The following is a 22,002-nucleotide window of genomic DNA, read 5'->3' on the forward strand; positions in this document are numbered from 1 at the left end:
GTGTGATTGTGAATATATGTGAATGAGTGTGAGAATGTGTGTGAATATGTGTGCATATGAGTGTGAATAGACGTGTATGTGAGTATGTATCTTTGTGTGATGCATGTTTCATTGTATTACGTATGGGTGTGGGATGTGAGAATGTGTGATGTGTGTGAGTGTATGTGTGAGTATGTAGTTGTGTATCTGTATGCGTATGCATATGTGTAAGTGTGTGAGTATGTGATTGTGTGTGTATATACACTCTCCTCTGTTCTCCATCTGTCCAGAGGCAGGGGGATGGAACTGAGAGCCCCACACTGCTTGGGGGAAGAGTCTCAAAGGCTGGAGAAGTGTCCTCTCCCCCTCCCCCTCTCCCTGCTCCTCCTCTCCCCTTCCTCCTCTCCCCCTCCTCCTCTCCCCCTTTCCCTCCCCTTCTCCCCCTCCTCTTCTTCCCAACTCCCCCTCTGCCCCATCCACCATGTCCTTCCCTTCCCTTTGGAATCACCATCCTCTACATGTAAAGTTCATTGTCTTTGGGCTCTCGTAGCGCACAGGTGTTATAAGACCAAACTAGTCTCTGGAGAATTACTAAGACAGTGCACTGCCCTCATTTCTTTGCAGATGGCGGGGGGACACAGGGGTACTCTGGGTGTGGTACATTGTGTACACCGTCAGACTTAGTTGATGCGTTGGTTAGTTTTGCTGAATTGCTTTTTTTCCCTCTCTTTCTTTCTAAATTCTTTGTTATAAGGGATGACTCCCTGGGCAGCAGAGGGAAAAAGAAATATATATTCAGAAAGAAAAGTGCTGTAAAAAGATAATCAATAGAAATTTGTTTAAAATAGTGCATGGATATGCCCGATCAAATTCAAACCAACAAGCATTTACTGAGACCCATTGCTTCAAAATGTCTTTTATCATTGTTATGTGGGCCATCGCTGGTTGTCCTGACCTGTCTTGCCACTGGACTCCAATGACTCTGGAGGAGAGACTGAGGCTGGTGACTTTGCACAGCCCTGCCTCACTTAAATCCAATTCACTTGCAAGCCAAGACGTGGCGCTCATGATGTCATGGGGCCACATCACTGGCAGAGCTCGGGTTACGTGAAAATGACCCTTGGAATGGTAGTTTCTCTGCACAGCGTTTTCCATGGGCTCAGGTGATGTTGAGCTGGGTGGGGCCTCAGAGGCATCTTTTCCAATCCCCTCTTGTTGTAGATGAGGACCCTAAATCCAAAGAAGGGTAGCAGTTACCCACGGAATTCCGACCTGGCTTCTTGCTACCTGTGTGACCTTGGGTGTGTCCCTTCATTTCTCTGGATCTCAGATCCCTTCTTGTAAAAAGCAGGGGATGGACCTAGTGACCACTAAGGACCCTTCCCACTCTGCATCCTCTACCTCTCAGTTTGGAAGCCACTCAGGTCACGGGGGCACAATACAGGGAGAGAGCTTGATCTGGAGTCAGAAAGACCTGCTCTTCCACGTACCTGTGTGACCTTGGTCAAATTATGTCACTTATTCTGAGCCTCAGTTTCCTCTTCTGTAAAATGAGAGGGTCAGACCAAGTGGCCTCTGATTTTCCTTCCAGTGCTTTCTATGAGTCCTCCCTCAATCTGATCTTATGAATTCAGTGAAGCCCAGGCAGCTTGGCAGTGCTTTGTTATAGGATGTTGCGTTGTTCCATTCTCCATGGCCTCGACCTCATAAAATCCTTTATGAGGCTTTTCCAAGGACGTGATTACCTTCTCAACTCAGTTCATCCAATAAAGCCTCTAATCTGGAAGGATAGAATTTTCATGCTGGGAGGTCCCTCGGAGACTGTCCAGTGGAAACTCTCAAGTCACATTCTTGGAAGAAACCGTCCATAAACTGACCGACAAAGCTCTGCTGGGATTTACTGTATTAAACCTAACTCTGCCTTCCAGCCAGCAGGAAAACAGAAAGGAGCAGTGGTTAGGAGCTCGGGGTCGAAGGCGGAAGCCTCATTTATATCTCCCGCAGGCGGTTTACACAGTTTAATGGCTCCAAGCTCCACCAGCACAATAAATGGTCTGGGAGTGAGTGGAGGCAGAGACAGCCCAGGTGTGGTGTGGAGGAGACCTTCTGGCCCACTCAATGGGGGCCATCGCCGTGTCCATCTCACCTCTGGGTGCCCTCTGACCGTTCACTTTCTTGGGATTTGGGAGCAGCAGCCTTGCTTTCATCTAGGCAGGGAGGTCACAGTGCCCTCTTGAACCACAGCAGGTAGCCAGATCTGAAGCCCCCTCTCCTTTTTCCCCTATTGAGACAGACCATATCATTTAGAGAGGAAAAAAAAGAACACAACAAACTCTCAATTTTAGAGCCACAAGGTTGTCTTTGCTTGTTTTTCCTTTTTCCTTAGCTCATTTGTGTTCACAAGAAGTCAGAGAGTTATTGTCCTTCAGGGCCCACTTAGTTGTTCTTTCTTGCCTGGTGCCATTTTTTTCTTTCTCCCACTTCTTCACCAATGGGGGCTTCTAGTTGCCTCTGGGCGGTCAGGGAGATAGCTCTTGCTGTTTGTTCTGGTCTGTGCAGTTTGGGAAGGTCGTTGTAGCTTTGGGGGTGTTGTGGCCTATGGTCGTGGGAGATCCCAGAATCCCCAGGGCAGAAGGCACTTCACAGGCCCAGCTCACCCAAAGGGTGATAGGATAGCCACAGCAAGCCTCCATCTGGCCTCTGCAGACAGGCTGCAAAGGATGGGGAACCCACCAGCCATCTCCCTAGGCGGCCAGACAGCTCTGCTTGGAAGGAAGGGTTTTCTCACGTCAAGCTGCAATTGCCTCTTGGAAACTTCTGTCCATTCATCGCTCTTGGCTTTGACCTTTGGAAACAAACTAGAAAGCCGGATCCCTCTTCTTCCCAGCTCCTCAAACATGGGAAGTCAGCTGATGGCCCATCCCCCATCCACCCTTCCATTTTCTGGACTAAATATCCCCAATTCCTTCAGATAATAATAATGACAATAATTGTAAAAGCTAGCATTTATATATCAGTTCAAGGTTTGTAAAATGGTATGCTATCTTCAAAGGCATCAACTCAAAAGCTCAGGGTAGATGGGTTTTGGTCCCAGCTCTGTGATTTTAGGCAGACGGCTTCTTTCCCTCAGGAGAGCTCAGTTTCCTTATCTGTAAAAGTGAGGGTTCTGGCCCACACGGCCTCCAGCTCGGAGCTTCTGAGGACATTTTCCTTTTGTATCCGTTTGGGGCTCTGAGCTGGCCTTCCCACAGGCGGTGGCTGCTCCCTGGTTTTTCTGTGTTTGCCCTCATGGAATGGGGGATCTGTTTAAGCTGTGCACTGCCCCTCCCTCAGGAAGGGGGTTGGTGACTTCTCCATTCGTCCATGGCTCTGGACTAAGGGTGTAACTAGGTTTCCAGAGCACTTTGAGTTCGTCTGTGATAAGGGACACGGTCACCTCATCCTCTTCCTCTTCTCAGAGGGGCCAGACCACGCAGGTTTACAAAGTATTTTGCATCTCATTTAATCCTTATAACAACCCCTGAGCTAAATGATATTATTATAATTATTATTATTATAATGATATTATTATAATTATTATTATTATAATGATATTATTATCCTTATTGGAGAGATAAAGAAGCTCTAGAAAGATCAAGTCCGTGCTTGCACAGCTAGTAAGTGTTTGGGGCGGGATTTGAACCTGGGACTCTTTGGAGCCCAAGTCCAGTTTCTCATTGTGGGAGTTGGGGGTTGCAGTTTGTACTGGTTCCCCAGCATCTCCCCCTCAGCTGCAGTAGACCAAAGACCTAGTGACTTGAGGACATGAGTGCCTCCAAAGGCCAGTTTTTAGCTGCCCTGTTCTGCCTGAGATCTTCATTGACTTGCGTCAGATGTTAGTTCTTTCTGAGCCCAGTTAATTTTGATTTGTTTCATACACAAGTCTAATTGTTGCTATAAATGCTCCATCCTTTCCTTTTGACCTCTCCTTTTTGCCTGAACTTTTTTTTTTTTAAATTTTGGAGGCAATGAGGGTTAAGTGACTTGCTCAGGGTCACACAGCTAGTAAGTATTATGTGTCTGAGGCTGGATTTGAACTCAAGTCCTCCTGACTCTAGGGCTGGTGCTGTATTCACTGTGCCACTCAGCTGCCCCCTTGCCTGCATGTTTTAAAAAAATGCTTTTTCAACAGAACTGTGCACTGTATTTTGCCAAAGGTCTTTGCTGCAGTTAGTCTGATAAAGTAGTAGATACTTATACCCTTGTTGATTGATTACTGTGTTTAGTCATGTTAATGGCTTGCCTGATATTGACAATCTTCTTGTCCGTTTCTCATGAAACCAGTCAACCAGTAAGCATTTATCGGACAGCCAGTGCCCCTCTCGGGGCTTTGCATGTTTATTTATTTGCTCCATTCACTATCTTTGTTGAGTTGAGTTTGTTTGCTTCGGGTCAGGGTTCGTTGCATTGGTTGGATGGGCCTTCAGAGCAGCATTTAGACATGCATGGTCCTTGCCTTCACTTGTTCTGACCAAGGCGGATCACAGATTCCCACTTGGTTTGAACGGGCTTCCCTTGAGAAGTTACCCTGTGTTTACTTTGTGTGTATTTTGTGTATCCTTTTACGGGCATCTCATTCCCCTGTAGAATATCAGCTCCTTGAGGGCAGGGGCTGATTTGATTTTTTCCTTCAAGTTCCAGTGCCTGGCATACAGTAGGCACTTACTAAATGCCTGGATTGTTGATGGTTTGTCCGGCTAGTGTTTAGTTTTATTCTGGACCCGATTCATCATGATTTTTTTTCCTCTTGCAGTGCGCTCACTCAGTTTTTCCAGCTGTTTCCAGAGTACAGGAAGAATGATTTCTATGCCACTGGAGAGGTGAGTGCAAGCTCTGCTTTCTCATGAGAATCAGCTACAGTCTAGGCTAAAGTCAGCACTTGCAGTGCTCATGAAAAGTTTGGGGGGCCACAGGGTGATGGCAACGCTGTGGGTCTAGAGCTGAAGGAACTTCAGAGCCTCTGCAGACCCATCCCATCATTTCCAGATGAGGAAACTGAGGTTAGAGATGTTAAAGTCACACGGGTAATAAGCTTAGAGGCAGGATTTGAACCCATGCTCATTCCACAGAACCAGGTTGACTGTAAAAACTCAAGGAGGCATGGTTCCCTTCTCCCAAGGAGAGAAAGAGGGAGGAAAGGAAGGAGAGACAGAGACCGAGAGACCAGGACTTTGTGCCTCTTTCTATATGGTTGGGACTCAGGCTTTTGTTAATCAAAGGCTATTTGCTTGACAATTCACAAGTCAGTTGATTGCTTCACAGTTCGATGCTGATTGTTCAGGAGCTAACAAATTGGCTCGTGGATAATTCAGGCCCTCCCTGCTCTCTGCCCTCTGTCCACCCACCTCACTTTAACCTCTGCCAGAGATGCATGAGTGAAAGGCACAGGAAGTGAACTGCACCCGCCTTTGGTCTCTCTGTCCTCCGATCCATCCTCCATCCTCTGTCCTCCAACTAGTTGTTAAATGGGTATCAGTCCAGCCTGCAGGATTGCTCTCCCACTCGGTGATTCAGAGGCTCCCTGCTGCCTCTGGGCAAAATGCAGATTCCTCTGTTTGGCTTTTGTCCACTTGGTACCAGCCTATCCTTCCAGACTTATTTCCTATTTCTCATGGGTCCTAGAATCCAGCCAGGTTAGCCATTGGCCGCTCCCCCTGCCCAGCCTCCATACCCAACACCCCACCTCCTGCTTCTTTCCTGGCTAAAGTCTCATGCCTCTTCCTCTTTTCTTGGGCCTCTGAGAATCTCTGCCTTCAGTCTCTCCTTCATGAACCATCTTCCTAGGTGGGGCCTTTCCTGACACCCCTCTTGGGAGGATCAAATGAGATAATATTGTAAAGTGCTTAGCACAGTACCTAGCACGTAGTCACTTAATAAATGTGCCTGGTAGATAGGTGCTTAATAAATGCTTATCCCCTCCCCTATGATAGCAAGCATTTATACAGGGCTTTAAAGTTTGCCAAACATTTTACAAATGTTATCTCATTTGATCCTGAGGACAACCCTGGGAGGTAGGTGCTATTGTTATCCCCATTTTACACTTAAGAAAACTGAAGCAGACAGATTAGCTGACTTGTCCAGGACAGTGCAGCTACTAAGTATCTGAGGCAGAATTTGAACTCAAGTCTTCCCGACTCCAAGCACAACTGCACCAACTAGCCACCTACCAAACTTCGTAAACACAGTTGATGAAATTGAAGCAGGTGGCCCTTTGGATAGGTAGCCCCTGCCTCTTACTTACTGGTTTAGATAGAATTTGGGGAGTGTCTGGTTTTTGGTGGTCCATGTTCCCATACCGTCCAATTACCCCGGCTGTTAGAGAAAATCGGCAAGGGTTTTTGCAATTCTTCCATATCATTACAAAGTGCGTCTGTCTTGTTCCGACTCCTGGTAAGGGCTGCAGGCAACTGCTCTTTGAGGCCTCGGTCATCTAGTGGCGAGGTCTCCTAGGATGGTGGCTTGAGGAGGTCCACGGCATGGAGCTGGGTTCCTTTTTTGCTGGGGTCTGTGCACCCATCCCAAGGTCAGTCTACTTCCTGTGAGATTCCCTGTCCTGAAAATAACATGGATAAGTTGTGAATGAGACGGTTGGACTTTCCACACAGCTGCCAAGACTTGGACAGAGATTTTGGCTTGTCTATTCTCTGTCTGCACAGTGGTTTCATGCATGTAATTCCTTCCTGTGTGTGGGAAAGAATCTTAAAATATATATATATATATATATATATATATATATATATATATTTTTTTTTTTTGCATTTTCCACTGCCAAGATTAATACTCACAAAGAACTCCATGCCTTCAAAGTGATTTTGTAAGATAAGATCACCTTTGGGAGGGTGGGGGAACTGGCTATTTTCTCCTTTCTAGAAAGAAGAAATGAGAAAAAAAGACATGTTACATATTTAAATTTTGTGGATTTAAAAAATTTTTAATTATATTATTTCTCCATTAATAAAACAATTAACAAATGTTAATTTTCTTTTTCCCTCAATGAAAAATGAGAAAACAAAACCCTTGTAACAAATTAGCATAATCCAGCACAGCAGATTTCCTGTGCTGGCTAGTCCATAAATCTACCTTTTTTTCCACACTTTAAGTTCATCACCTCTGTCGGAGATGAGTAGCATTCTTCATGATTGGTCCAATGGAATTGTAATTGGTCAGTTCATTGATCAGAGTTCCTAAGTCTTTCAAAGTTATTTATCATTACAACACTGTTGAAATTGTATAATTTTTTTCTCCTGGTTCTCCTCAATTCACACTGTATCCATTCATATAAATCTTTCCAAATTTTTCTGAAATCTTCTCTTTCATCATTTGTTATCTCACAGCCATTTCCACTAAATTCATATACTATAAATTGTTTATCTATTCCCCAATTGATGGGCACCTTCTAATTCTGAGTAATAGAGTTCTTCTTAAAAGGCATGGAGATGGGGCAGCTAGGTGACGCAGTGGATAGAGCACCGGCCCTGAAATCAGGAGGACCTGAGTTCAAATCCAACCTCAGACCACACACTTGACACTTACTAGCTGTGTGACCCTGGGCAAGTCACTTAACCCCAATTGCCTAAAAATAAAAAAATTAAATTAAAAATTAAAAAAAAAAACAACAAAAACAAAATCCCTGGCTAGAGGTAGTTCCTGGTAAAAGCAAAATGATCATTCAGTTCAGTCCCACTTGGGAGGCAGCGGGGCCTAATGGAAAAAAACACCCAGTTTGTACTGGTCATTCTGGATCTGCCCCTTATTACCTGTGACCTTGGGGGGGGGTCACTTCAATTGAATTCAAAACCCTTAAGTGCCCACTCTGAAAAGAAAGTGTCATTCAGAGTGCTGCAGACACAGAGACAAAAATGCTACACCTCCAAGCCTCAAGGAGATTACATTCTGCTGCAGAGGAAGGAAGGTATGATATGTGCCCAAGGGAGTAAATACAAATGATGAAAAATTATTTCAGGAGTCAGGGAGTGCTAAGCTCCTGGACCTCAGTTTCCTCATTTGCAAAATGAAGAGGGTTGTTTGGGTGCTCTGAGCTTCCTTGCCGCCCCATATCCTATGAACCTATGGTCCCCTGCAACCCGGGAGCTAGCCAAGGCGCCCACCTGCCCCTTCTGCCATCTCTGCCCTGCTCTGTATGTCTTATAATTCAAACAGAAAGAGAAGTCCCAAGCATTTATTGACCTCACACTCCTGTGTCCTTAGATCAGCTGCTACTGCTTGCAATGCTATTGTTGTCATGTCCCCACCTGTCCTTTTTGGGGTTTTGTTCATGACTGCAGCTCTTAGGGTGCCAAAATCTTAGATTTTGTAGGAAAAGGAGTCATAGTCTCACCATCGGCCGATGGAGGGCCTTGAACCCTCCTTCCTGAGGAGTGGCGGTAAAAACGCTCTCTGGGCCACCCTGGGCAAGTCTCTGGAGGTAAGGTTTTCATCTTTAAAATGAGGGGATTCACGTAGAGCGCAGGTGTCAAACTCAAATAGAAATGGCTGTATTTTGACCTAGAAAACCACAAATTAACAACATTTATATTGTATTGTATTTTTATTTGTTTTTGTTAAACACTTCCAATGGCATTTAAATCTGTGTTCCTTTTGTGGGCAGCTTGAGTTTGACACCTGTGATGTAGAGGAACTTTAGGGTCCCTTCCAGCTATGATGCTCTCTCAGCAGAGAGGTAGTCAACTGTAGGGGAAAAAACCTGCAGGCACAGTCCAACTTAGCTGGTGTTTGTCTTTGCTGCAACAGTTAGTTCTATGGAGGGTTGGGGGTTGTTGGGAAGTAGCAACAATGTTAACCAAAAGAATGAAGGGCTTACTTTAGATGTTATTGAAAGGACTTGCAAAGATACTACCTGGGTATTAATGTAACTGGTTAGAGAAGGTGAATGAACAGTCCCCCGTCTCAGTGCGTGTCATTGTCCTCCCACTTTTGGCATCTCTCAATAATTCTGGAGCCCTAAGATTTATCTCTATGACAAACTGCCCTCATTAACTAGGAGATAAGCAGAAAGCTTCATATCTAGAGAGCTTTTGAAGAAAGGGAAAGACAGACCACGAGAAGAAACAAAATATATACTACCTCCCCAGCCTCTGAATTTAGTAGCGTCTGCTTTCAAGCTGTTCAAAGGAGAATGAGTAAACATCTTTGTATCCTTTCCATCTCCCCTCCCTTCTGCCCCAAATACCAACTGGAATTAATTTTCTCTAAAGAGAGACAAATGTGTCTGGTAAATCACCCCTCCTCCAGGCATGAAAAATCAACTTCAAAAAAGAGAAACAAGCTGCATTTAATTCCCATAATTAACTTTCTTTAAAAGTGTGATCTGCTCTGAGCGGGGCACCAGGCTGGCCGTTGGAGCTCATGAGGCAGGAGCACCGAGGTGGGGGGGGGATCTGACCGGGCCACAGGCAGCAGGGAGGTGATGGGGAGAAGAGAGGAGTCACCCTGGGTCCCTTATCTGGCTTTTGTGAACAGTTGGGAGTGGGGCAGATCCCTGAGTCAAGGGGAGAGATTCTGCTCACCGTGTCTGCACTTGTGCTTAAATCTGGGTGTGTCCTCCCGATTCACACAAGGCGACAAATACTTCCAAGCAATTTTGCAGCCAGAGGACAGTTGTGGACCATAATAGACAAAATTTTTGACTAATTTCAGACAGAGTGATTTTAATTGGGAACTCTGCATCTTAAAACCACCATCAGTCAACTTGTGGATAACACTAATAATAATATGTTAATAAGAATAATTGACATTTATACAATGCTTTAAAGTTGTTCACTTTACCTAGATTATCTCATTTGATTCTCACAACAACCTGGGACGGAGGTGCTATTACTCCCGGAAACAGAGTCACAGAGAATGGAAGTGACTCGCCCAGGGTCGCACAGCTACTAAGTGTCTGAGCCCAGATTTGAACTCAGATCTTCCTATCTTCAGGCCCAGTGCTCTATTATACCACTTAACTGCATCATAATAGACAAAAATTTGGGGGGCCTCTCCATTTGAAATCCTCCATCAGTCAACCAATTCATCGGTTAATAAGCATTTAAGTGTCTATTGGCAGCTAGGTGGCGCCATAGTGCATCGAGTACCAGGACCGTATCAGGAAGACTCATCTTTCTGAGTTCAAATCTACCCCCAAACACTTACTAGCAGTGTGACCCTGGGCAAGTCACTTCAGCCTGCTTGCCTCAGTTTCCTCATCTGTAAAATGAGCTGGAGAAGGAAATGGCCAACCACTCCAGTGTCTTTGCCAAGAAAGCCCCAAATGGCGTCACGGAGAGTTGAATATGACTAAAACATCAACAACAAATGCCTTGTTTGTATATAGTTATTTGCATGTTCTCTCCTCCATTAGGTTGTGAGCTCCTTGAGGTCAGGGATTTTCTTTTGTTTTTCTTTGCATCCTGAGAACTTGGCACAATGCCTGGCACACAGCAGGTGCAGACTCTGTTCTCTTCCTGTAGAGTACTGCTCTCAGGTAGCCTCCAGATTAAAAGAACTTGATAGATGAATATCCATTATGATGATTGATATGCAGCAATAGTGGGCAGGGAGCTGGCCCCAGAGTCTCTGGGTTCAAGATCTGCCTCTGAAACAGTCTGATTGGGTGACCCTGGGCAAGTCACTTAAATACTCCCCCCTTCATCCCTCCTAGGGATTGACCACCTGACCTTCATTAACTTCCACCAGTCCTCATAAGGCAAGATATGATCTTGGCATTCTTCACCAGTTTGGTTCCCTTCCTCTCAACACCACACGGGCGACATTCTAAGGCAGCGGGTCGCAGAAACTCTGCTGATGTGCATCACTGGTAGCAGGAGTCTCCTAACAGGACATTCCCAATACTGATTAAATCAGAGCTTTGGTTACCTCTGCCAAAAAAAAAAAAGTAACTGATAACTTGCTTATTCATTATGTGATCTGGGCGAGTCCCTTCAGCTCTCTGAGCCTCAGTTTCTTCATCTGTTAAAATGGAGTCAATAATACTTGCCCTACCTACTTCCCTGGGCTGGTTGAAGAAAGAAGGGACTTTGTAAATTTAACTCCCGTGTAGGAGAAATGTGGGTTGTGATGACCCCTCCCACTGGTCTTTTCATTTCAGCAGGGAAGGTGAGGAGTGGAGCACGTGGTGTTTGTCGGAGGAGAATTCCAGGCAGTGTGATGGATTAGAAGGGCAGATATTTTAGGGCAGGGCCCTTTTTAAAAGTCCTGGAGTTGCATCATACAAATCTGTTGTAAACCTGATCCAAGGTGTATACTCCGTACTAGACTTTGGGGATGCCCCATGTGACCTCAAGGAGTTTTGGAACTCAATAGAACTTCAGAGATGACCCCCTTGAGGTTGCTGGGTGGCACGCCATCCCAACTCATTGTGCATGTCTAAGCCCTATTTGGCTACAAGCCCTCTGAGGGCAGAGACTATGTTATTTTTCAACTTTCTCTCCCATTGTGTTGAGCCTTTCCATTCTTGGATGTTGTTATTCAATAGTACTCTCTGTGACCCCATTTGGGGTTTCCTTGGCAGAGATACTGGAGTGGTTTGCCATTTCCTTCTCCAGCTCATTTTACAAATGAGGAAACTGAGGCAAACAGGTTGAACTGACTTGCACAGGGTCACATAGGTAGTAAGTATCTGAGGCCAGATTTGAACTCCTGGAAAGTAGTCTTCCTGACTTCAGGCCCTGCGCTCTATCCACTGTGCATCTGGGTGCTCATTGACTTTCAACTGTTGGTTGAATTGAATAGAATAGGTCAACCCTCTCATTCTGCAGATGAATGAACTGCCCAAGTCCAGGGAGGTTAGACATCGTGGCCAAAGTCACAAGGCTGGTCTGCAGCAGGGCTAGAACTAGAACACAGACCCTGGGACTCCCTAACCGTCCATCATTCATGACATCATAGATTTAGAGGGGGACGGAAATTGGAGGCTATCTGCTGCCACCCTGCCACTCAGTCAACAAGCATTTATTAAGTGCTTACTGTGCTGCCAGGCAACATGTACCAGGAACTGGGGATACAAAGAAAGGCCAAAATGCTGTCCCTACCCTCAAGAAGCTGACAGTCTAATGGGAGACATAACCTGCAGACGAGATAAATACAGGGTGGATGGAGGCTAATGGTCCTAGCGCCGCCCATTTTACAGCTGAGGCCCAGAAGGACCTGAACCTGGGCCTTCTGAGCCCCTAGCCCCTAGCCCCACTGCTCTCCTACTTCATTTTGCCTCTCTGGTATTCCCTCAACACAATCAATCTCATTCCTCTAAGAGCCCATCAGGGCAGGCACTCAGGTACTTTGCAGAATGTCTCTGGAGTTCTTAGTCTTCCTCAAACAAAACCCAGATTCTCTTTAAAAATCACCTTCCTGGTGATTTTTGCTCTTGGGGTCAGGCTTGCGTTTTCATCATAATAATGGAGAGGGGTAAAGCAAACAGGAGTTTCAAACCATGGAAAGACTCGAATCCTCTGAAATGCAATCTCATTCTTAAGGCTGAGCTTTTGCTGAGTTTTATTAGATACATTTTAGGGCTGTCTTGACTTTGGGACCCAGGACAAATTGCTCTTTTCTATTATGTCCGGGAGCAGTTGCCAAGTTTTCTTTAAGCATAGAAAATGAAGCGTCGACTTTTGAGAAAGAATATCATGAAAACGGAGCTTTAAGTCGGGGCCTGCAGCTGTCATGGGACACCTGGAAGGGACTGGGACGAGAGGGCCTTTGAGTTGTCACAGAATTATAAAATCTCAGGGCTGGGAGTCAGGGAGGTCAGCAGCTTTCCAGGCCTACCCAGACTGGAGAAAGGATCAACTCTAGTGAAATCATTTATGAAGCTCCTCCTACTTGCCGGAGACAGTGCTGAGAGCTGGAAATACAAAGACAAGTAGAGAGAAAGATAATCCTTGCCCTCGAGGAGCTTACATTCTACTGGGGGAAGAACAGAGCTCAAAAGAAGAATGGAAGAGACTCTCTCCATGGGAACAGTAAAGAAGCAATATGTCCAACGTGTGCTCATGGTGGGCTCTCCTTGGACACCATGAGTGTGGGGCCGTCAATCGCCTCTGGAGGCAGCCTGTGCCACTTTGGGGTGGGACTAATTATTATGAATTTTTTTTTAAATATCAATAAGCTCGCATTTTAGTGGCAGAGACAGGCTTAGACAATGGATTGGCCGTGAGGAGTGGGAGAGGGAGGAGTGAAATAGGACACACAGGTTTTGATCATGAGATTAGGAGGATGGTTGTGTGCTCTAGGGAAGGGTTTGGGGAGAGAAAACCCTGGAGGACCCCCACAGTTAGTGGGTGTGACCCAGCCGAGGAGACAGAGAAGGAGTGGTCAGAGAGGGAGGAGGAGAACCAGGAGAGCGCAGTGTGCCAAAAACCTAGAGAGAAGAAAGTGATCCCTAGTGTCCTAGGCTGCAGAAAGATCAAAGAGAAGGAAGATGGAGGAAAGCCCACCGGACTTGACAACTAAGAGGTCATCGATGGCTTTGGAGAGAGCTGTTTTGTAGAATGATGAGATTGGACGCCAGATTGTAAAGGGTCAAGAAGAGAATGAGAGGAAAGAAAGTGGAAGCCTCACAGCCTGGGCTCTCTTCCTAGGGATGCTCATTAGCGTATAAATTACCTTCCTAGAATGTGCCCAGAACTTTTGGACTGACTAGGACAGAGAGGAATCATATCATCATATGTCTAATCCAGGATGTCCCTCAATGCAGCCTCAGATTGCTGGCCCTGTCATAGCATGCTGTGAGAGGAAGTGTGGTCTCAAGCTAAAGAGCTGCCTCACAGATGGGAAGTCCGAGCCTGCATCTGCCACATGCTAGCTTTGTGACCCTGGGTGAGTCACTTAACCACGCTGCCCCCAGTCAGTTCTTTAAGAGTTGCAGAGAAAATACTGATTTTCATGGGAGGTGAGGGTTCCCTCACTGGGCATTCCATACGTTTAATTCATATTGAGTTTGTAGCACACAAGGACACCTTCAGATAAACTGTCTAGCTACACCTCTTTCATCTCGTGTTCAAGGAGAAAGAAGAGCTTTATCCAAATTAAATCAGTCAAATTTAAACAGCATTTACTGGGGACTGACTTTGAGCAAAGTGCCAGCTCTGGAATCAGAAAGACCTGAGTTCAAATTTGGCCTCAGACACTTCCTAACTGTGTGACCCTGGGCAAGTCATTTAACCTCTGTTTGCCTCCATTTCCTCATCTGTAAAATGGGGATCATAATAGCACCTACTTGCCAGGGTAGTTGTGAGGATAAAATGAAATAATAATTGTGAAGTGCTTAACACAGTGCCTGGCACAGAGTAAGTGCTATATAAATGTTAGTTATTATCATTATTATTCTCATTAAATATTTATTGACTGCCTCTCTTCAAGACTTAGGGTAGGTACAGTATGAGCAAGCAGTTAGTTTCCTTAAGCCTTTCCTGGAGTAAATTACTCTGTGTTAACAAAGTGCTTGGAGAAAGAGAACCCCATCAGATTTCTAGATGTGGGGGGAAGAGGTGTTGAGGTTAAAACATTACAAAGGGCCAGCTTCTTGATGTTAAATTTCACTTTGGTTCTTCAAGGGATCCATGATCTAATTAATTGATGTGGGTCCCTGATCCACTGGTGAAGACTGTAACCCAATGGCATCTTCTAATCCTATATGGTTCATGTCCATAGGGTCCTGTTAACTGTTCCCTCAAGGACCTACCCAGTTTAGAGGTATTCCAGTTGGCCTTTGCCCATTCCATGACCCCAGCTCAGATCCTTCCCTCTCTGCTCCATGACCAGCCTGTCCATTTCCCAATCATATTTCTATTATGACAGAGCTTTCGCCTCTTCTTGTACACAAATCACCATTAACCATTTACTACCATTTACAGATCTTCACGACTCCTCTCTCTGCCACCCTTTGGTTCACCTACCATTTTGATTCTTTGGAGCCTGGTTTGCCGCCCTATGTCATCACTGGGAGTGTATCACTTTAAAAAAAATTGTTATCTTTTGTTTTTACATTTTTACATTACCTTCATTTCCTAAGTCATCTCCCTTCTCTACCTATCCCTTATAACAGAATAAAATAGAGTAATTTTTAAAAGCAGTTTAGGGAAACTAATCAAAATGTCAAAATCAGATAATGCATGCATTATCCTACAGCTGTAGCCATCCACATCTTCAAAGAAGTGGGCAGTGAATTTTTTCATTTTTTGTCTTTGGCCAGGGTTGGTCAGTAAGAACACTTGGGTTTGATTTCCATTTCCATTTTTATAGTCATAGTGTATGCATATTGTTTCCCCTTTTCTTCTACATCATTCTGCCTTCTGAATTATTCTTCAAAGCCATTGTTTCTTGTGAATTACTGTTAGCCAAAAAGCTGGCCGGGTGAGTCTAGAGGCAGCTTGGGATTGTATCTGTGAGGTTGGCTGCAGCATTCATCCTGTAAAGTGAGACTAGCGGCAACTTTGGGGCATGGTTAGAAACAACGAGATGCTTCCCCTGATTTCTTGCTGGGCCCTTCTGGCACTGTACCAAGGAAATGTGATGTACAGGTGATGGGGCATCTCTAATTGCTTCTGCCAGAGAAAGACTTTCAACCAAACACATGAAGGAGTCAGCAGAATAACCTCTGTAGGGGAGAATTCTAATTCCTCAGCCAGCCTGAGCAGCGAGAAAGTTGGCCAGAGAACAAGATGCTTTTATCCATATGTTAAGTCCCATTGGTCTCCTTTTCTTTTTTTTTTTTTTCCAGTTGCAACAGAAACAGGAGACTCTTAGGTGAAGGCAAAGCCTGTTCTAAGCCTTCCTTTCCCCCTCCCCTTGCTTCTTTCTCAAAAGTGCTACAGTGTGGTCTTCAGATTACATGACACATGGTCTAGAAATGTCTAGGAAATGGTGGTATTGACCACAACATGGAGGATCTAGCGTTTCTCATTCATTAATTTTTGGGACTGGCCCTGTGGAACACTGCACCTCTCCTCTCCCTGGAGGGAATCAGGAAGACTGAGTGAAGTTAGTGGGCCTGCCATTCCTGACCTCTTCCTCTCAGTTACTACATCTTGTGCTAGTCGCCCTCAACGTGGAGTTTTGTTTTTTTTAAATCCTGCCAAGGTTCCTCATCAATTTTAGGGACCCCATGCCCTCCTTCCATATTTGTTTGGAATAAGTAGTCTTCAAGGAAGCCTTGTAATGTATATGGGTCAACTCATTTGCCCTCCTTCTTGCTCAGTTCTTGGGGTGATCCCATCAAAGCTTATAGCTCGGCAGGCTTGGTACTGCCCAGAGTGAGAGTGAGATTAGTGTGACCTTGGTCCAGCAGGGGTTTCTTAACTCAGCTCCTCTTGGGGAAATTGGGTGGGTTAGGAGGGAGGCGAGAGAAGTGATGGTTTGAAGAAAGGGGATGCCTGCGGTGAAGTCTTCCCAGCTCCTTTGTCTCCATTTCAGCAAAGGTTCACAGCAGGGTCTGGACAAGCAAAGCAATGAGCCACATCCCATACTCTTAGGGCCAGCCCATTGGCCCTGAGAATTTGTATCATCCCATCTCCAAGGCAGAATCGCCCTTTCGCACCAGCTTAGGTAGTTTTAGGTGCTACGGCCCAGTGACAATGTACATGCAGCTTTCTAGGTACACACGAGTGTCTCCACCGTTCAGGGATGTGTGAGTGGGCAATGAATCCCTTACCTTGTGAAATCTAATGAGAAAGGACGAGAATGTAGGAGGAAGGTAATTGTATCCGTTTCTCCTTTATTTTTTTTCCCTTCTAAACTTCACTAAGAAATGTAGCGGACTCGGAGTAACTGCTAACATATGTGAAATTCCTGTAAGAGGAGACTGCTTCCATTATAGTATTATTCTTTGACACTGTTTTTTTCTTTTTTTTTTTTTCTGGAGGGGGTTGATTGAATCTTGACTCCAGACATGAAACCAACTCTTCTCAAAAAACACCAGGATAGCAGGGGGCTAATAAGCTTGACATGGATTTTGTTGGAACATGTAAGACAAGAGAGTCAGACAGTGCCCATAATTACAAGTTTCTTTAAGTCCATTTTCATTGTGCCTTTTCACATCTGGATAATTAACAGGGCATTACATCCTCCCAAGCATATTTTTACAAGTACAATATGCTGTTAACACGACTTCCATTACTATTAGACCTTTCCAGACATCATATAATAAATATATCACAATGATAGCAAGACAACAAGATGAAACCCACTCCTTTATAATACAGAGCTTGGAGTAAGAGGGGCAGGGACACAGGAGGATGGGAAATGAAGACCTGGGCTTTGGGATCCTTTTCCTAATGCTTGGGTTGTCTTCGTAGTTTGAAGCTGTGTTACATCTTCTCAAGATTGCTCTTCCAGTATGAAAAACTGAGCTAATCAGTCTAAGTAAACTTGAAATCAAGGATGGCTTCCCTTCACTGCTTCTTCGTCTCCATGTGCCTACACCTAAAAGAGCATCTGGCATGTAGGTGCTTAATAAATGCTTATTCATTGATGAGGAATTGTTCATTGTGGCGTTTTTGTCAGTAATAGGTTAGAACTCAGGTTTGTGGATGATTAAATTTACTTGGTCTCGTGGGGCGGATAAATCCACTTACCTGGCCAAGTTCCTCAGTGGAATGGTGCTTTAGAAATCAGAGTGGTACCATGGATTTGAATTCAGGACCTGGATTCAAGTCCTCCCTCTCTGGGCCTGGGTCCCTTCAGAGCTTTGGACGGGGGCCAGCTTCTAGCCCCAGGTCCCAGCTCCTGTGATTGTCGATCTGGTTTTTAGTCAGGCATACTTCTCCACATCCCCTTAACAGTGGCTTTGATGCTGTTGCCGGCACTTAGGAACAGAAAGCCCCATCAGATGGTTGATGTTAAGTTCCCAAGTTCATGGTTTTCCTCGGACAGCTGCTGTCCATATTGTTGGAGTTCCAATAATTCATTAGTGAAGGCATAAAGAGAATTCATCTGGATTCAGGTTGTGATTTAATGGGAGGCTTTGCTTTTTTTTTTTTTTCTCGTTATGGGAATAGTTTGAAATCAGGCTCCCCTTCCCACCCCCTGGCCAAATGCTAAGAGGATATTATTCATTCATTGATCATTTATTAAATGCCTTCTGTGTATAAGGCACTGTATCGTAACCTACTTTTTGAATGCTTTCCTCACAGTGAAGATAGTGTATTATAATCCCCATTCTACAGATGAGGAAGCTGAGGACCCGAGAAGGGAGTTGACTTGCCCAAAGTCAAGCAGTTAATAAATATCAGAGACAGGATTTGAACTCAGCTCGTGTGATTCCAAATCCAGCACCCAGTGACAGAAAGTTGAAGACAGTTATGGAGTAGTAGTGCCAAAAAGAATGCATTTTTTAAAAAAATTTAAATTCTATTTTTTTATGTGTTGTTTTTACTTCATTTTTCAAATTGCATCCCTCCTCCCTTTCCTACCTAGTGACAAATACCTTGTGACAGAGCAAAAAAAGAAAGAGGGAAAGAGGCTCCATCCTCCTGGTCCTCCACCTCTGCGCAGCAAGGATTGAGATGGATTTTCCTATCTCTTCTTTGGGGCCAAGCTTGGCCATTAGATAAAGTGATTATTGGCATCTTGTCCAGTTTTCATCAACCTACCATCACCTCAACCCACCCAGGTTAATGAAAAGCTGCGATGGAGAATTGTTCACATTAAAAGAGAGTATGAAAGATATAAGATGACATGGAGAGGAAGGTGAAAAATAATGGGCAAATGGTGATGTAATGATGGATGATAACTTACATTTTGGTCGCACTTAAGGTTTGTTCAGCACTTCTGCCAAATCACCAGGTGAACTCTTATGAGTCACCTTCCTGCCTGTGGATGTGATATTGGAGAGGACCATTACATTTTAGCCATTGTCCACCTTTAGCTTTTCTCTTCTTGCTTGTCTATGTCTGGTGGGCTTCTGTGGTACCACGCTGAGAAGTCCAAGATTTGACTTGTGTGTGAATCACTCATGTTTACTCCTCCCTCTCTCCCTCTCCAGCCTTGGCCAGGGCTTGTCTCTTGTCTAAGCAGAGAAACCCTAGCTAAGTTGGAGAGGCTGCCATGTTGGTGATAGGGATTGGGCCCTACAATTATTAGTATCAGGAACTCCCAGGTGAGCAAACTCTCTCTACTAATTCAGGTTGGCACCTTCTTATCTTAAAGAGTTGACCAGAGTACTGAATGGTCAAGGTCCAGGGAAACACAGCCAATATTTGTCAGAGGCAGGATTTGAACTCAGGTCCTCCTGGCTTCAAGGCTAGCTTTCTCTCCACTCCTCCATACTGGTTTTCTAGGCATCTCTCTGTATGTTTCAGAGAATGTGCCAAACTGCATTGGTGTTTGAGTCTTCTTACCTGGGAAATCTGTTTCACCAGTGAAATCACAGATCTAATTGATGTCCATATCTATTAGTTGACTGACATTGGGATTTTCTTGATAAGACTTTTTGGAGTTTTAATGGAGAAAAGTCCATTAGGTCAGAGAATTAGAGTGACTGGTTTTGTGTTGTCTAATTCTGGAAGGAAACTTGAAAGTTCCTTCTTTTATCAAGCATTTATGGAAGTTTGAATTGATGTCCAGCACTCCCTATTCATGGGACACCAAAGGGAGGAACCGTCGGGGCAGTGGAAAGTGGAATCATGGAAGTTAGCCCAGTTCCCTTGGGCACCTCACTGACATCTGTAGGCCTCGTTTCCCCTCATCTGTAAAGTGAGTGCTGGTCTAAGTGTTCTCCAGGACTCCTTCCACTTAGAATCTATAGCTCTAAAGTAATCAACTAGCAAGCATGTTGTAAGAACCTACTTTGCCAGGCGCCATGCTGGATTCTAGAGAAACAAAGACCTAAAGGGAATGGCTCCTGCCCTCGAGAAGCTTACTTTCTATTGATAAGATGGAACTCATGAGAAGTTTAAAAAAATAGTGCTTCAGTATATATGATATAGAAAAGAAAGCTAATTTTTCTAATTATTGTATATATATAAGATATATGTAATATGTCTAATTATTGTGTTCTAAGAATTCTAATTATTTGTCCTATTAATAATGCAAATATTTTAGATCTTCTGTATTAGACTGTCAGCATTTCTAAACATGCCTTTCATTGTAATGCCCATTCTCCTTAGTCTTATGCAGGGAAGTATGTGCCTGCAATTGCCTATTATATCCATCTCCTCAATCCCACGGCCAAGGTCAAGATCAACTTGAAAGGTGTTGCTATTGGCGATGGCTTTTCTGATCCAGAAACAGTAAGTTCGGCCTTTTCCTTCCCCCAATCTCCCTCCCTTCTATTGTGCCTAAATAGGAAGGGAAATCCTCTTTAATTAGATGGAATGCTTTCTGAAGTTACAGTGCTAACTTGATAAAAGGAATTAATATTTCCCAGTTGACTTTTTAATGCCTTTATATCTTTAATTTTTGACATGTTTCATGACAACAAGCTGCTGGAGTAAATGTGTGTGTGTGTGTGTGTGTGTGTGTATGATTTAAAGTATTATTCTTAAATTATTATTATTATTTTCCTTAAATTATTATTCTTGGTTGATGTTGCTACTTGATCTGATGTTGAGGATAATTATTTCATCCAATATCCTCCTTTTTTTTTAAACTTGCTGTTTTCTGCCGGCTGTGTCAGATCATAGGAGGCTACCCGGGATTCCTGTACCACATCGGTTTGTTAGATGAGAAACAGAAAAAATACTTCCAGAAACAATGTGCTGAGACCATCAAGTACATCAAGCAGGAGAAGTGGAGGAAGGCCTTTGAAGTATGTACTCAAGGGCCTTGAACTGCCCCAGAATGATCAAAAGCAGCTGAGCAGGATAGGGGTCATAGAGAAGCAAAGGAAAGGAGTGTTGGGCCTTTCTCGTTAAAGATGGTGCCCACGATGCCGTGGAGGGGATGGGCAGATGGGGAATCCCAATGAAGAAAAGTACTGTCCACATTCCTTTGAATCCACGCTCTCTCTAGCTTATAACCTGTGATTGCCTTGGAGTGTATAGTTTCTATCATTAGGTCTTTGCTGAATAAGCTGTTTTGATTCTCTTAATGGTTTGTATGCCCTGAAGGCATAACCTATCACTTGGAAATCAGGAAAAATGCAGCCTAGGAGCTGGATGCATATGCTCTGACATCTGCTTTAAAACATCGATTCTGCTAACAAGGATCCAGCCTTGGGTAGGATGTGAGTTGGTAACAAATGTCACATGTCCCCACTGTCTTTCACAAAGGTGGTTAAAAATGTAGCAGACATGACCTTGATACAGAAATCTGTCGCCATACTTGCTTATCATTATTTTTTAAATTCTATTTAAGATTATCAGCCAAAGTTTTTTTTAACAATGTGAATGACCTTTGAGATTTATTTAAAATCAAAGAGAGTATTTTAGTTATATGATTATTACTACATAAAGAAGAGTACTAATATGAAAAAAAATCAGACATCTATGAAAAATGGGTTATCTTGTAATTACTCCTTTTATGGCATTCTTCCTATAATCTAATCCAGTCCTATATAGTAAGCATTTATTAAGCACCTAGTGGGAGTAAAGTACTACACGAGGTACTGGGGATATAAAGACAATAAAAAATACCTCTCTGCACTCAGGGAAATTACATTCTACTTGGGAGAGAAGGGAAAGTACAACATGTAGACAGATAAGTATATGATAATTTGGAGGTCCTGTTATATTGAATGCATTGACATTGGTTACTGATTATAGGACTGAATTTTAAGAATTTGTATGGGGTCCCTATGGAAGGACCAGCTTATCCATTCCTCTACCTAATGGAATTAGTCTTGTTGGGTCTGATGACTAAAACCCAAGGTATTCTTGGCATAGCACAAAAGGTCATATTTCAGTGGGTAAGTTCTACTGAGACCCAAGTAGCTGATATCAGATGCCTTGGGAGAAAAGTGGGTGACACAGACTTATCTCCAGTTTTGTAAATGGGCTATAGCAGAAAAAATGAAACTCTTAAGTTTCA

The 22,002-nt window shown here is 44.0% G+C and overlaps 1 protein-coding gene across 2 annotated transcripts in view; it reads left to right on the top strand.

Moving 5' to 3' along the window:
- Positions 1-22,002, top strand: part of LOC114050630 (probable serine carboxypeptidase CPVL) — a 125,092-nt gene that overhangs the window by 42,414 nt on the left and 60,676 nt on the right. For both annotated transcript variants that reach the window (XM_027872468.1, XM_027872467.1), the window contains exons 7-9: positions 4,772-4,838; positions 20,142-20,264; positions 20,651-20,782. In XM_027872468.1, the coding sequence (XP_027728269.1) occupies positions 4,772-4,838; positions 20,142-20,264; positions 20,651-20,782 (322 nt within the window). The remainder of the gene's footprint in view (positions 1-4,771; positions 4,839-20,141; positions 20,265-20,650; positions 20,783-22,002) is intronic.

This window comes from Vombatus ursinus, unplaced genomic scaffold, assembly GCF_900497805.2.
Source record: "Vombatus ursinus unplaced genomic scaffold, bare-nosed wombat genome assembly UNPS02014799.1, whole genome shotgun sequence".
In the NCBI taxonomy this organism is placed as follows: domain Eukaryota; kingdom Metazoa; phylum Chordata; class Mammalia; order Diprotodontia; family Vombatidae; genus Vombatus; species Vombatus ursinus.